This window comes from Amphiprion ocellaris, chromosome 4 (genome assembly GCF_022539595.1).
Source record: "Amphiprion ocellaris isolate individual 3 ecotype Okinawa chromosome 4, ASM2253959v1, whole genome shotgun sequence".
NCBI classification, from domain to species: domain Eukaryota; kingdom Metazoa; phylum Chordata; class Actinopteri; family Pomacentridae; genus Amphiprion; species Amphiprion ocellaris.
The window spans coordinates 5549244-5564729 of record NC_072769.1 but is presented as its reverse complement, the minus strand read 5'-3'; the positions used below and the strand labels follow the sequence as shown (position 1 = coordinate 5564729).

Below are 15486 nucleotides of genomic sequence, written 5' to 3'. Positions count from 1 at the left end.
GCATCTGGTTTACATCCCCACTAAAGAATGATAACTCCTCAGACAAGACTCCCCTTCTGTGCATTCCTAGGATTACAAATCAGCAATAGGTTAACAGTGGACTCCAAGGTCAACATAACATAGGATTTCTGGAGCCGAAAAGACATTCCTCAATACTCACTACCTCCTGTTAGTTAAAGGTTCACTTTATGGTCAACAACTATCAGAACTCATATCAGATCAGATACTTCAAACGACGCTCTGAAACGTTTTGCTTCTTTGTAAACATTTCATCACAGCTGGAACCTTCAGAGCTGGAACCTTCAGAACTGGAACCTGCTTCAGAGCGTCGGTTTTTGCTGCCTTCAGCGTCTCGCAGATCAAACTTCTGACAGGAAGCTGTCAGAACTCTCTCAGCTGCAACTTCCTGCTTGACAAACAGCCTTCAGTGAGGCTCCAGAAACATGAAACACAAGTTCAAAATTATTTCAATGAAAATTAAGTTTTTTGGGGTTTTTTTTGTTTTTTTGTTTTTTTTACCAAAGTGAGGTTTTTAAGATGAGCAAAAGAAGCACACCAGGTGGTGACATCATTCTGATGTCACTACTGTACAGCCATTGAGAGAAGCTGACGGCTGAGAAAGTTCAAACGAGGAGCTGAACGCTGTAAAAGTTTCACCAAAATGCGACATTGGATTGTTTTTCGTATTTTTTCTTAATGCAGTTAGTTTTTTCCTTATTTTTGATGATTTTTTGTTTTCTCCGTGTGGTTAACGTGTCATCGTGACATCATAGGACGTCGTGGAAATGTTTCACATGTCATTTTATGGCGTTAAAATGACACGTGAAACGGTCGAGTTCAGCCTCTATGACGACATGCAGAGTGACTTGGCATGTTGCTACACGTGTTCCGTGGGGTTCGGTCGTGTGACGTTGTGATGTAAACATGGTTCGTCGTGGAAACCAGCTGGTTGGTTCTTCGTCATCGAGTTGGGTTTTCTCTGATGATGAATGCTGTGACATCACAACAGAACCTGCTCTGACTCGCTGAATGGTGACATCGCAGCTCCTCGGTGACATCAGCGACCACGCTTTTGTTTTGTCGTCGTTTCTTTTTTATTTCCTGTTTTTCAACCAGCTCTGATTTGTTTCTTCAGTTCTGTGAGTCTTAAGAGACGACCTGCGTTCTTCTGCCATTGAGAAATTGGACCAACAGTGCATTTAGTTTTATTATTATTTCTACTTTTATTTTTTTTTAATTTTTTTTACTTCTGCTGCTCTGCAACCGTCTTGTGTTGGTTGAAATCAGCCAATAACCTTTGAGGAGGTGTATGATGTAGACACGTCCAGTTGCATGCTTCCTCAGAGCGTTGCCTGAAAACTCACCCCAAACTAAAACTCCTGTTTTCTAAACCTTTTCTTGGTTTTCTTGGGTACTCAGTGGGAGGTGAAGCTCGCTGTGTACAGACAGGAAGTGGTCCTGCAGATCGTTGAAGGTCGCTTGCTTGCCGTCGCTCAGATTTTCTGCTCTTTGATACTTGTGTTGCTCCGTCACTGTATATCTATTGTACTGAACATGTATGGAAGTTAACACCATCTTACTGCACAATCAGAACTGCATCTATAGGAATGAAGAAGAAGCTGTCTGAGGCTGAATATTTAAACAGAAGTTAGATCATAAAAGCTTTCCTCATGTATGAACCTGCACCTGTAGACTCTAAAGCTCTCTGTCCGATCTGTGCAATGTCAATAAAGCTTTTAAACTTTACGCTCCGGCTCCCTGTCCTCGTTTAAAGAACATTAAAATGTCTGAAATTAACCAGGTGGTCATTGACTTGTTTACTTGGTCACAAACTGGACTGTAATGTCAGCGGTGCAACCAGGTGACGGTCAGGTAAACAGCTTCTTTTTTACTACGACGCCTGAAACACCTCAAACACCTGGAACATCTGGAACACACGTTCACCTGAACAACAAACAGCTACAGTTTGTCACAAACTGAAAGAAAGGAGTCGAGAGTCGAAAACGTGGATCAACAGTGACGTGTGAAGTTAGCTGACCTCACCTGTCCTCTCAGGTGAGCTTCACCAGCAGGAAGAACGTCACATCCTCAATCATATTAAATGTTTCCAACAAGGTTCAAAACCTTTCAGGTGAAGCACCTGCACCTTTGTCCCTTGATGCCCAAAGTGCCCTTTTGTCAAAGTTGTTTTTTTAATTTTATTTAATTCTGTGGTTTTTTTGTTTGTTTGTTTGTTACGTGTGTGTGTGTGTAGAAGTATTTGAAGCCCTAAATAATAAATAAATAAAAATAATAAAAATAATAATTCAGAGCTACCCTCGGTCGGTCACATGATCTACATAGACGTCCCTCACTGCCCTGACATGCCCAGACGCCCTGTATCTGAGCGCTAGCGCCGCTAGTCGAGAAACCGGAGACCCGAGGGAGGACATCAACAACTGATGGTCCGGTGAGGACATTTTGCAGCGGTAGTCGTTTGTGCACGGTGTATTTTTGCAAGATGACTGACGAAGTGAAGTGAGCATCCTGCGTGTGTGTGTGACTCTGCACACACTTCTTATCAACTGACTATAGCCGCTAGTTAACCACACAGCGTGCTGAGAGGATAAAGTCTGCCAGGCTTCTTTTTGTTTCTGTATGTTTCTTTTGTCATGGGCAAAGTGCATCAGAGAGATGTATTATTTTACTGTCAGTGAGTTGCAGTGTGTTTCCTGTGTTTCTAGAGGCAAGGAGGCAGAGGTTATGTTATTTCACTAAAACTATGTAGCCTACATGCATATTCACATAATTTTGGACTATTGTAGTATAAATACAGTAACAATAATAATAAGAAGAATTTGAATTGTGAGTTTCTCAACCTCTCATTTAAAGATATCAGTGCTTGTTTATAACATTTGTATATATAGACAAATTAAATATAATATGCATAAATATAAAATATATAACTTTTGTGCCTTTGCTGTCTTGCGCAAAGTGGTTAGTCAAACTGAATAAAAGCACAAATACATGATTTCTGTATCATTTAGTTTTTTTAAACTTTATTATTAGCACTACAAATAACAAAGAGCAGATTGTGAATCAGCACCGTGGAGCAAATCTGTGGCTATGCTGTATATGTCTTGAAAAGGTATGAAATTTAAGAACAATTGTGGCCACATAAGGGTTTGAACCACTGACCTTCTGATCAGCAGTCCAGAGACTTAATCATTGCATTACTGTCTCCATGTTGCAATTATAGTGAATATGGGTTGTTATAATTTAGCCAGTTATATTGTAAGGTATGTTTTTGTATGTTGTTTTAAATTCGTGTTCCATGTGCCCCCTTTTAACTTTGAGCACCTGCCCATCCAAAGGTCTCTGCACAGCCCTGATCGCAACCATTTATCCACTGCATTAGCTGGAAGAGCTAGCTAGCTACATTCAGCTACTTTTCGCCATTGATAGAAACAGTCCTGAGTTTTTCCAGTTTTTCGGTAACATTTTTTATCGTTTGATGTTTCACAGATTATCCTGATGCTAAAGATGTGAAAGAAGCAAAAACAAACCTAATTTATGTTAAATTCTGATAAACTTTTTTTTATTGACACAGGAACATTAGCATTAGCTCCAGGTCCATGCTAACACCAGTTAGCTAACAGGTAAAGATCACTAATGTTACTCATGGTGACATGAAGCTGAACCAAACTGGTTTTAACTGGAGTTAAACTGGGACAGAAACCAGCTGTTAGTCAGAGAGGATGACACTACAGCCCCCAGCGTGCACCGCGGCGCTACAGCTCAGTGTGCAGCCGCTTTGACAGCGGCGGCAAGCACGCGGGGGTGAGTGCGAATGAGACAGGAAATGGTGATCGTGGCCTTCAAGATAAAACTAATCAGGTGACTATTAAGATGAGTGGTTCTAAAATATGAAGAAAGGGCCCCGACTGGTTCCCATGTATGATAATCAATTATCAAAACAGGAACTGTTATTATTCTACAACACAACAAGGGAACAAATAACTTAGTTTTGGTCTTATTTAAAATTACTTTCATGGATTTTAACAGGTTAAACATATGTAGAGTTTATTCTGATAACGAAGAAGACTTTCACGTCTGTTTTTGTGACAAACTTCCCTCATTATTGATTATGATTTGATTATGATCATTAAAGAGCTTAAAGCTGGTTTCTATCCGTTCCTTGGTGCCGGACGCTAACGCAGCAGCAGTTTTATTATGAAGGTCTCCGGAGGAAGTGCTCCGGTCATGGCCTCCATTTTGACTCCCTCGGTGATCCTGATTCCGTTAATATTCCGTCTCTCCTGCACCGTTTTTCGGTTCTCCGGGCGGTTTGAAAGCCACAGCGGGTGTGTGTCCGCCGGCCTGCCGCTGCAGCTACGGCTCGGTGTCGGACGGTTCGGGCGTGTTCGTCCCCTTCTGGCTGCGGAGCGACGACCACAAATCTGCGCGGTAATCTCCGGATTTCAGCCTGAAACCGCGAACAGACGGCGGAGGGATTTCTGAGATTTTTGCCTCCGTCCTCCGGTGCTGGAGATAAATCCGTTAATTTTATTACCGGATGGAGGCAGCAGGCTGACCCTCCGGACCGACACCGGGAGGGTCCTGGTCCTGGAAACGGGTCGGTACCGTCGTCTTATCTGCGGACCTGCAGGTTCGGTCAGAAAAATCTATTTTAAATAATTAAAATAATGACATTATTGTTGTCATTTATGGAGTTTTAGTAATTTATTTATTCTTCTGTAATTTATTAAAATTAACTTTAAATAACATTTCTGCCATAAAGTCTGTTTTTACAGTAATATTTAAAATAAAAACGTGTTTGTGTGTAAAACTACCCAGTAAATTAGAAATGTAGTAAAAAAAAAAAAACTTTATAAACAAATAAAAACTAAAACATCTGTTAGTTTATTGGGTTTATGTTTTTATCTGTTTTTAAAACTTTTTATGAACTAAAATCTAAATGAAATCTGTAAAGTGAGAAATATTACGTACATTTCTAATCATTAGCATTAATTATTGAACCGTTTTAAGCCGTGCAGGAAATTTTCTAAAAGGATAAAAACTAAAATATTCTTCAGATATCGTCCCTAAAAGTTGTAATATTCAACAAATCTACAAAAAGCTGTTTCTGATTTTATTTTGTATAAATAATTGCTAGCTGATGAAGTTTGATGAAATAATTCCCTGTAAACTAATAATTCATTCACTTCCTGAAGCAGCTCCATGAACTTCCTGCTCCTCAACTAACGTTAGCTAGCAGCGCTGAGGCTGCAGTCTGGAATTATGGGAAGTGTGCTCGGCTGTTGGGCTGTTAAAGGGACTACAGTGGTGCACTACTGCTCCCGGTGGCGTTAGCGGCGGCAGACTGACCGGACTGTGAGCCGCCATGTCGGATAAAACGGCGCCGCGCTGCCAGCTGAGGCTGGAGTGGATCCACGGCTACCGAGGACATCAGTGCCGCAACAACCTGTTCTACACGGCCGGCAAGGAGCTGGTGTACTTCGTGGCCGGCGTGGGCGTGGTCTACAACACCCGGGATCACACCCAGAAGTTCTACCTGGGACACAACGATGACATCATCAGGTGAGTGGGCGGGGCTTGATGTCGGACCAAACAAGTCCGATCGATTAGCTATCGATCTGATCAACAACCGCCAATCGATTAGTTTTAGAGAGAACGTTCAGGATCGAGTTTATAAGAATGTGAAATATTTCATCAACAGAAAAACAACGAATTAACAGGAAACAGATCTGTTTCTCAGATTCACTGCTACGAATCTCACGACCGTTCAGATTTAAATCTCCATCCATCACCCATCCATTTATCCATCCATCCACCATCCATCCATCATCCATCCATCCACCCATCCATCATCCATCCATCATCATCCATAATCCATCTGTCCATCATCCATAATCCATCCGTCCATCATCCATCCATTATTATCCATCATCCATCCATCATCCATCCACCCATCCATCCATCTTCCATCCATCATCATCCATCCATCATCCATCCATCCATCTTCCATCCATCCATCATCATCCATCCATTATCCATCCGTCCATCCATCATCCATCCATTATTATCCATCCATCATCCATCCATCATCCATCCATCTTCCATCCATCTTCCATCCATCATCCATCCATCCATCATCCATCCATCTTCCATCCATCTTCCATCCATCATCCATCCATCATTCATCCATCATCATCCATCCATCATCCATCCATCATCATCCATCCATCATCCACCCATCCATCATCCATCCCTCATCCATCCATCATCCACCCATCCATCTTCCATCCATCCATCATCCACCCATCCATCCATCCATCCATCCATCTTCTTCCTCTTATCCGGGGTCGGGTCGTGGAGGCAGCAGATGAAGCAGGTCATTCCAGACATTCCTCCTCCCAGCAACACTTTCCAGCTCTTCCTGGGAGATCCCGAGGCGTTCCCAGGCCAGATGAGATATATAATTCCTCCAGTGGGTTCTGGGTCTGCCCCGGGGTCTTCTCCCATGCGGACGTGTTCGGAAAACCTCCCTGGAGGATCTGAATCAGATGTCTAAACCACCTCTTTCCGGCAGAGAATCATGGACTCGGACTTGGAGTCCTTGGACTCAATCCAATCAACAATCGCCAATTGATTAGTTTTTTTAAAAAAATCGGACATTTAGAAAGAACATTCAGGATCGAGTTTATAAGAATGTGAAATATTTCATCAACAGAAAAATGACAAACAGGAAACAGATCTTTGTTTCTCAGGTTGACTTCTAAGAATTTCACGACCCTTCAGATTTAAATCTACTTTATGCAAATTCAGTGCGGCGTGCCGAGATCCCACGCATCGTGAAACTTTGGTCAAACTTCTAAGCTAGCCATCAGTGAACTAAAACCAAGACAGATTGAGCTGCTTATTTCTCACCTCAAATGCTTTCAGAAATACTTTTCACTGAACTGTTTTCCTAATAAAAGTGAAAGTTTGCGACCGACGCATCAGCCGGACTGTCAAGCTGAAAGTGCTGTCATGTGACCTCTAGTCTGGTCTGGTGACCGCCCAACCATCTGTGTGATTTTCAGATGCGGTGCCTTTACATGTAGGAAAAACGGATCTAGTGGACACTCCGGACCACAGCAATTTTAAACCATTAAAGGACCGGTTGACTGGATCGGTGCGCTCCGCTTTGTCTTGTTTGGTTCTTGGACTTTGTGTTGTGTTCTGCTCCTCGGTGCTCTTTCACCAAGAAGAGCTTCTTAACTTCAGGAAAACAACACCAGGAGATTTATTTCTTTTCTTGCTGCATCAGTGGAACTGCTTGACGTCAAAGGTTCGCTCACCTTTGCTCACCAGGGAAATGTTGGAGGAGGTAAACACTCCGGTTCATGATGCTTCCAGGGATGTTTCTCTCCGACCGGTGTTTGCTTGGGCAACAAACTGGACCAACTTCAGCTTCTAGTGGATACAAACAGAGACTTTTCTTCTGTTTTATGCTTTATGTGGTCGTGTGGATCGGTACCGGATCGACATTCAAAACTCTAAGAACGGTAAGAGTCAGAGAATCAGCTGCAAACCTTTTGACTCCCCCGAGTTTGCCTCGTTCAAACCGGTTGGTGCTTACAGGCCAACATGAAGGTTCCAGGACCAGATCCACATCCCCAGACTCTTAGGTATTATCCTCAGTGACTGTAACTAAGGTATCCTCACCCCCCACGCTCCTAAAGACAGACAGTTTATTAAGTCCACCAGAGAGGACAATGTTTTGGATCAGTTACAGTACAGTCAGCAGTTCTACCATCCCAGGATGCACCGGACCACGTCATGGTCCATCTGGTTCCCTCATACAGGCTGAAAGCAAAACTCTCTAAACCTGACTGGGACGTGTTCAGAGCCTCTAGACTCTGATTGGTTCTGCTGCATTCTGATGTCATCATCATACACCTGCAGTGATCCCATTGGACAGTTCAGAGCCTCTAGACTGATTGATTCTGCTGCTTTAAAAGTGAACAGGTGTGGATCCAATCAGAGTCTTTGTTTACTCATAAACAACAATAAAAACTGTCAGTCCTGTGGTGTTTCTTCACACCAAGCCCGAGGCGTGTTGCTGAACATATAATGTGTGTTTGTCGGTGCGTGTCAGATGCAGCTGTCCGTCAGCCAATCACAGCGTAGCACGCGGCTGTGTCAGCAGCTGTTACTGTGAGGTCACCCTGACTGATGACGTCACAGTGATGACACAGCAGGCACAGTTTCTGCTGGTTCAAGCCTGTCCACCAATCACACACAGGGGTCTGAGCATGCTCAGTGCTGCCTCTGGTGGCAGGAAGATGTATTACTGTTAGTAGTGTTATCATGAAGCATCAGTCTGAAACACCTGCCTGTCTATCTGTCTGTAACCCGTCTGTCTGTAACCTGTGTGTCTGTCTGCCAGCCTGGCCATCCATCCAGATAAGATCCAGGTGGCGACGGGTCAGGTGGGTAAGGACCCGTTCATCTGTATCTGGGACACCTATGCCATGCAGACGGTGTCCATCCTGAGGGATGTCCACACCCACGGAGTTGCCTGTCTGGCCTTTGACTCAGACGGACAGGTGAGACATAGACACCAGAAAGCACGGTGGGCGGAGCTACACCTGGGGAAATAACTGTCTTGTTTCTGTTGCTGTAGCGACTGGCCTCGGTCGGCCTAGACGCCAAGAACACGCTATGCATTTGGGATTGGAGGAGAGGACGAGTCCTCGCCACGGCGACCGGACACTCGGACAGAGTAAGGCCATTGATGGGCTCACCTGTGCAGGTATCTGGAGCTCTGCAGCAGCGTCTCACTCTCTGTGTCCCCTCAGATCTTTGACGTCTGCTGGGATCCGCTCCAGGCCAGCCGGCTGGTCAGCTGTGGAGTCAAGCACATCAAGGTGAGACCACCTCCAGCATCACGTGACCCGTGATGTCACCTGTCACCTGCTGAGCTCTGTGTGACGGCTTTGTTCTTCATCTGTTTCTGATTTAGAGACAACAATGGTCCAAACATGAGACAAGCTGACATAATTGTGTGCAAAATCCATGTAAAATGGCCAAAAATGACTCAAACTGTCTGAAATTACATAAACTCGCTCAAAATAAATAAAATAGTCAAAAATGGCATAAGCCTGTCCACAATCATTTAAAAAAACATCCAAATTTGTCCATAATGGCATAAATTTGTGCAAAAAAGTGCAAAAATTTCATTTAAAATTGTTTTAAAACAACATAAATCTGGGGAAAATCGTTAAGAAAATGATTTTAAATGTTCCAGAACTTGCTAAAAATTAATATGAGTAAAACCAATGAAATAAAAGCAGCAGAAACAGAGAACAGAGGAGCAGTAGTTGGAAATCCATTCAGCATGGTGGAAACATCTTTCTACAGCTGGAATTATTCACATTCAGAATGACGAAAATTAGACCAAAAACAAATCACAAAATGACAAAAACGAGACGCAAAACAACAAAAACGAGACGCAAAACAACAAAAACAAGACGTGAAACGCCAAAAACGAGACGCGAAATGCCAAAAACGAGACACGAAATGCCAAAAACGAGCTGCGAAACAACAAAAACGAGACGCGAAACAACAAAAACGAGACGCGAAATGACAAAAATGAGACACGAAACGACAAAAACGAGACGCGAAAAGACACAAACAAGACACAAAACAACAAAAACGAGAGGACTTCCGGAAATGGCGGAAGGGCAAGCGGCCACATAAATCATCATCTCCCAGCGGATCTTACTCCCCTTTGGGTTTTTACAGTATTTTACTGTACAGAAAGTTGTTCAAAAGAATGCCAGGGGGATCTAGACATAAAAAGAGAAGAAAGACACCAGCGACTATTGAAGAAAACACGGTATCACTGAGTGATAGTGAAGACAGCAACATGTGTGATAGCAAGCTACTAGCCGATAGCATGGAGGCTATGAGGGTTAGCATCATCACCGAAATACAAAAAGTACGTATGGACATTACGAAGGAGCTCTCTGAAGCCACCGGTCAGCTTAAAAGAGAGCTTAGCGACATCAGAGGAGAAATGAACAACCGACTCAGTGCGATTGAAACCGACATCAAGGATGTGACTAGCCGGGTGGAAGAGGCCGAGCTCAGAGTCACGGAAATGGAGACCTTCAGCGCAGATGCAAGAGAAGTGCTGTCCCACACTCTTGAACTACAGGAAAATCTCCAGGCACAGCTCGAGGACTTGGAGGCACGCTCAACGGAGAAACAATACAAGGATTCACGGCATTGAAGAAGGGGCCGAAAAGGATGATATTCTTGGATTTGTGGAAAATTTTATTAAAGCGGAGCTTGCTCTCCTCGACACCACCCTCGGAATACAAAGATGCCACCGTTCATTCGCTATCAAACCTCCCCAAAGTGCCAACCCGAGATCCATCATCCTCTGCTTTCTGGAGTTTAAAACCAAGGAACGCGTGCTTCGTTCTGCATGGAGCAAAAAGGACATCCAGTTCCAAGGAAGACGCATTTTCTTTGAGCAAGATTATACCAGGGATACCCTGGCCAAGAGGAAGGCATATGCCCCCATCAGAAAGACACTGAAAGAGAAAGAAGTGTGTTTCCAGATGCTGATAATGGACTTGACTCCGAGTCCATTATCAAACCGGACCGGTGGTTTACAAAGACGCCCAAGATACCGCGGCTGACCTGAAGAGGAGAGGACTGATTGACGCAGAAACCTTTCAGATAACAAAGCACCGGGAGTCATCTGGAATGAAGACGGCACAGTCTGCGTGGCAAAATGCTGGCACCTCACGACGTAAACGGGAAAGAATTAAGCACATTCAGGAAAGGTTGAAAGATTTCCAACGCAACGAAGATGGCACCAATTAAGGTTTACACTTTCCTGATTATCATTGAGTGTTAATGTATTAGTCATTCCTCAACTACATTCGTAATCTTGACCCTTTTGCTGGGAAATGCATGCTTGTTTTTCCTCCTATGCGAGCTGCTCTGTTTGACACAGATCAGAGTTCATGGCTCGCACTGAGAGTGACTCCTTTGGTTTCAAAGGATTTCTCTCTCAATTCAGAAGTGGATAATGCACTTTACATTTGGAAGTCATTTTTGTTTTATTTTGTTATCTGTTCCTATTGTTCATTAGATAGACCGACATTTTTCAGTTTTTATTTTGATTGTTTAATCCTGGCAACAATTGTATTATTTTTTGAAAGTAAAATGTCTAGACAGAAATATAATTTTATTACCCTTAACGTAAATGGCTTACACAATCCTGTAAAGAGGAGTAAAACCATAGCTAAGATGAAGCGTGAAAAGCAGGATGTCATATTTTGACAGAAACACATCTTTCAAACAACAAACATGAAAAGCTGAAAACAATGGTTTCAACATGGTTATTCTTTTTTTTAAAATATATTTTTATTATTTTAATTTAACAGAACAACAAAAACAGGTGGCGATATCACAGGTGCACATCTATATTGTTGAGGGAGGATCAGAAATTAAAAATAAAAACAAGAATAACAAGAGTCTGAGTTACTTAACATTGTCCAACATACTAATGACTGGTTGCCAAATTTTGAAAAATAAACTTAATCGATTAGCTAACAAGTATCTAATTTTCTCTAAGTGCAATACATTTCCCAATTCTTTTAGCCACATTTCAAAAGAAGGAGGTTTGTCAGACTTCCAACACAGCAATATCATCTTCCTGGCCAATAATGTACACAGTGATATAACTTGTACTTCATTCTTATTTCTTCCCCAGTCCAAGTCAGTCACACCAAACAAAACAGTGAGGGGAGTGCATGGTACAGTCCTACCAATAGCTTTAGTGAGGAATTCAAACATACAACTCCAGAATGGTTGTAATTTATGACAGAAAAAGAAAAGATGGGACAATGTTCCTTGATCTGTTGAGCATTTGATACATATATCTGAGGCATTCTGGTAGATCTTTTTTAACTTAGTGGGGGAAAGGTATAATCTATTAACAACCTTAAACTGGATAAGAGTATGCCTGGCATTAATGGAACTACAATATGTGTTCTTAATACAATCTTGCCAAATATCCTCTGAGATGTCCACTCCCAGTTCTTCCTGCCACTGAACCCTGAAAGCCTCGGAAGATGGGCTTTGTAAGGTTAATAAAACATTCTAGTAACGAGAAACAGCACCTTTAGTATATGGTTCAACAGACATAAAACTATCAAGTGCTGTGTTCTGGGGGATAGATTCATATTGTGAGACACCAGCTCTGAGGAAATGACGAACCTGTAAAAATCTTATGAAATGAGAATTTGGAAGATTATATTTGACTCGCAATTGTTGAAAAGACACAAGATGTCCATCTATATAAAAATCTTTAAGGGAAGAAATGCCCTTTTCACGCCATGTCTTAAATGTCATATCTTCCAAGCCAGGTTTAAAGGCATGATTGTTACATATTGGAGCATCTAAGTACATTTTAGGTGCCTTAATCGTCCTCAAGAGCTGGTCCCAGACTTTCAGAGAATTATGAATTATTGGATTCTTGTCATACAGTGTATTTTTGACCTTAATTGGACTATTCAGGAGTGCAGGAAGACAGGAGTTACTACAAGATTTGTGTTCTATCAATAGCCACGATGGCTGCCCATTCAGTTCAACTCCAGAAGTGCATCTCCGCCAATATGAAAAAATATTTAAATGAGCGGCCATATAGTATAACTTAAAGTGAGGAAGACTGAGGCCACCATTGGACTTACTTTTCATAAGATGCTTTTTAGAGATCCTAGGAACCTTGCCTGACCAAATAAATGATGAAATAATTGATTCCAACCTTTGAAAATATAGCTGAGGAATGCACACTGGAATTGACTGAAAAATATATAAAAATCTAGGAAGCACAATCATTTTAATGGCATTAATTCGCCCTATCATTGAGATACGCAAAGTATTCCAAAATTCTATGTTTTTCTCCAATTGAGTAATTTTTTTATTCCAATTTAATTTTAGCAGTTGCGACAATTTACGTGTGACTGTAATACCAAGACATTCGAATTTATCTGTGACAATTCTAAATGGTGTTCTATTCAAATAATCCAGATCTAACCCCTCCGACAGAGGCATAAGCTCACTTTTCGTCCAATTTATTTTATAACCAGAAAAACTTCCAAATTCATTGATTAAAAGTAACAGAGGATCAAGAGATGTCTTTGGCTTAGTTATGAATAAAACCACATCGTCTGCATAAGCAGAAATCTTATGTAAAGTACCACCCTGTCTTATTGGTAAAATATCCAGATTCAGGCGTATCCGAACTGCAAGAGGTTCTAGAATCAAGGCAAAAATAAAAGGAGAAATGGGATCGCCCTGACGGGTGCCACGATGTAGTCGAAACGGTACTGAGAGATTATTATTAGTTAAGACAGAAGCAGTAGGTTCCTTATACAAAATTCTAATCCAATTTATGAAGGAGTCACCAAATCCAAACCTGGATAACACAGCAAACATATATGGCCATTCAACTTGGTCAAAAGCTTTCTCAGCATCTAAAGCGATAACCACAGAGTCATCTGAACTTCTTGCAGGGTTGTAAATTAAATTAAATAATCTGCGCATATTAAAATAAATATATCGTTTGGGAATAAAACCAGTCTGATCTGCATGGATGAGTTTTGCAATATGGTCTTTGAGGCGATTTGATAGTATTTTAGTCAATATTTTAGTCTCAACAGAAAGAAGAGAAATTGGCCGATAAGATGAAACAGACAAAGGATCACGGTCCTTTTTAAGAATTAACGAGATAACTCCATGATATAATGTGCTTGACAGTGAACCAGACAATTTACAGTGATTAAACATCCGAAGAATGAGAGGAGCTAATACTGTACAGAAAGCTTTATAAAACTCAGCCCCAAAACCATCTGGCCCGGGGGCTTTGCTGCTTGGGAGTTGACTAATAGCAGCTTTTATCTCTTTCAACGTAATGTCAGCGTCTAAGTCTGCAACAGCAGCCTCGTCCAATTTAGGAAGGTTACATTTCTCCAAAAAATCTTCAATTACTGACTGACTAGTTGAGCTTTTTGAGCTATATAAATCACAATAAAAGTCTTTAAAGCACTTATTTATCTCATGAGGATCGCTAACTGTATGTCCATTCTCGTCATTAACTGACAGAATTGTTTGTGAGGATTGTGTTTTTCTAAGCAATCGAGCAAGCAGCTTATGGGGCTTGTCCCTGAATTCAAAAAAATTTTGTTTGCATTTTGTAATTTGTAGACATACTTGTTTATTAAGTAAGGAATTATAGCCACATCTCAGTTTTGTAATTTTGCCCAATAAGTCTGTCGATGGAGAAGTCTGGTAAACCTGTTCTAATTGTTGTAAATTTGATTCCAAGTCTCTAAGTTCCAATTCTTGGGATTTACGTTTCGCTGCAGTAAAAGATATAACATGTCCCCGAATCACCGCCTTCAAACCTTCCCAAAGGACTGTATCACTTACATCACCTTTATCATTTTCTTTTATATAAGTTAAAATGTGACCTTCGAATGTCTTAAGAAAGGATTCGTCCTTCAGTAAAGTTGGATCAAATCGCCAATTTCTCCTACCGGCATTAGCCAAAGTTGCAAAATCCAGATCAACAGAAACTGGACCATGGTCACAGACCAAAACAGGATGATAAGTTATGTCTCTCATGACCGAAATCAGCTTTGAATCTAAGAAAATGTAGTCAATGCGGGAATATGAACCATGAACAGGAGAAAAAAAAGAATATGCTCTGCCTGTTGGATATAACAGTCGCCAAGCATCTACAACGTTCAAATCTTTTACAGTATTTTTTAAAACCTGACTACATTTTGACTGATGAGAGTGACTTGTAGAGCTTTTAGCCAAATGAGTGTCCAAGACCAAATTCATATCCCCTGCTATAATAATATTAGAACTATCCAAGTTTGGTAAGATTATTTATATATATATATATATATATATATATATATATAAATATATATATATATATATATAATATATATATATATATATATATATATATATATACACATATACACATACACACACATAAACATACATGCACATATGCATAAATATACACACAAATCTGTCTTAACATGACCAGAACTGCAATAATGTTGGAACATATAAACAGATGCACGTATTCAGAAAAAAAATGCGAACAATATAACAGTAAGAAAATAAGAACAATACCTGAGCCAACACTTTCTGAGCATCTCTACTCAGTAATGTCCATGTTCATATCACGGTAGCTTCTGATCAAGGACCTTCATTGCCTCTTCCGGCTTGTCGAAAGTGTGAGTGTCCCCGTCCAAAGTCATAACAAACCAAGCTGGGTGAAGAAAACCGTAGCGTAGATTGGCTTCTCTGCATCGCTTGCGTACCTTATCAAACTCCTTACGCCGAGCAACCACATCCTGGGACAGATCTGGAAAGATGAAAACTTTGGCTCCGTCA

At 41.3% G+C, this 15486-nt stretch overlaps 2 protein-coding genes across 10 annotated transcripts in view; both read left to right on the top strand.

Moving 5' to 3' along the window:
• LOC111568903 (spectrin beta chain, non-erythrocytic 1-like) overlaps positions 1-1746 on the top strand; it is a 37715-nt gene extending 35969 nt beyond the window's left edge. The window contains exon 36 of the transcript XR_008601374.1: positions 301-1746. The gene's annotated coding sequence lies outside the window, so the exon portion shown is untranslated. The remainder of the gene's footprint in view (positions 1-300) is intronic.
• A 2505-nt stretch (positions 1747-4251) lies between these two features.
• Positions 4252-15486, top strand: part of LOC111568898 (EMAP like 6) — a 43818-nt gene continuing 32583 nt past the window's right edge. For 2 of the 9 annotated variants that reach the window (XM_055009897.1, XM_035948419.2), the window contains exons 1-4: positions 4254-5580; positions 8435-8594; positions 8672-8770; positions 8847-8915. In XM_055009897.1, coding sequence (XP_054865872.1) covers positions 5384-5580; positions 8435-8594; positions 8672-8770; positions 8847-8915 — 525 coding nt within the window. In that variant the 5' untranslated portion in view covers positions 4254-5383. Of the gene's footprint in view, positions 5581-8434; positions 8595-8671; positions 8771-8846; positions 8916-15486 lie in introns of all 9 variants that reach the window. The other 7 variants (XM_055009894.1, XM_055009895.1, XM_055009892.1 and 4 more) reach the window with 7 other exon arrangements.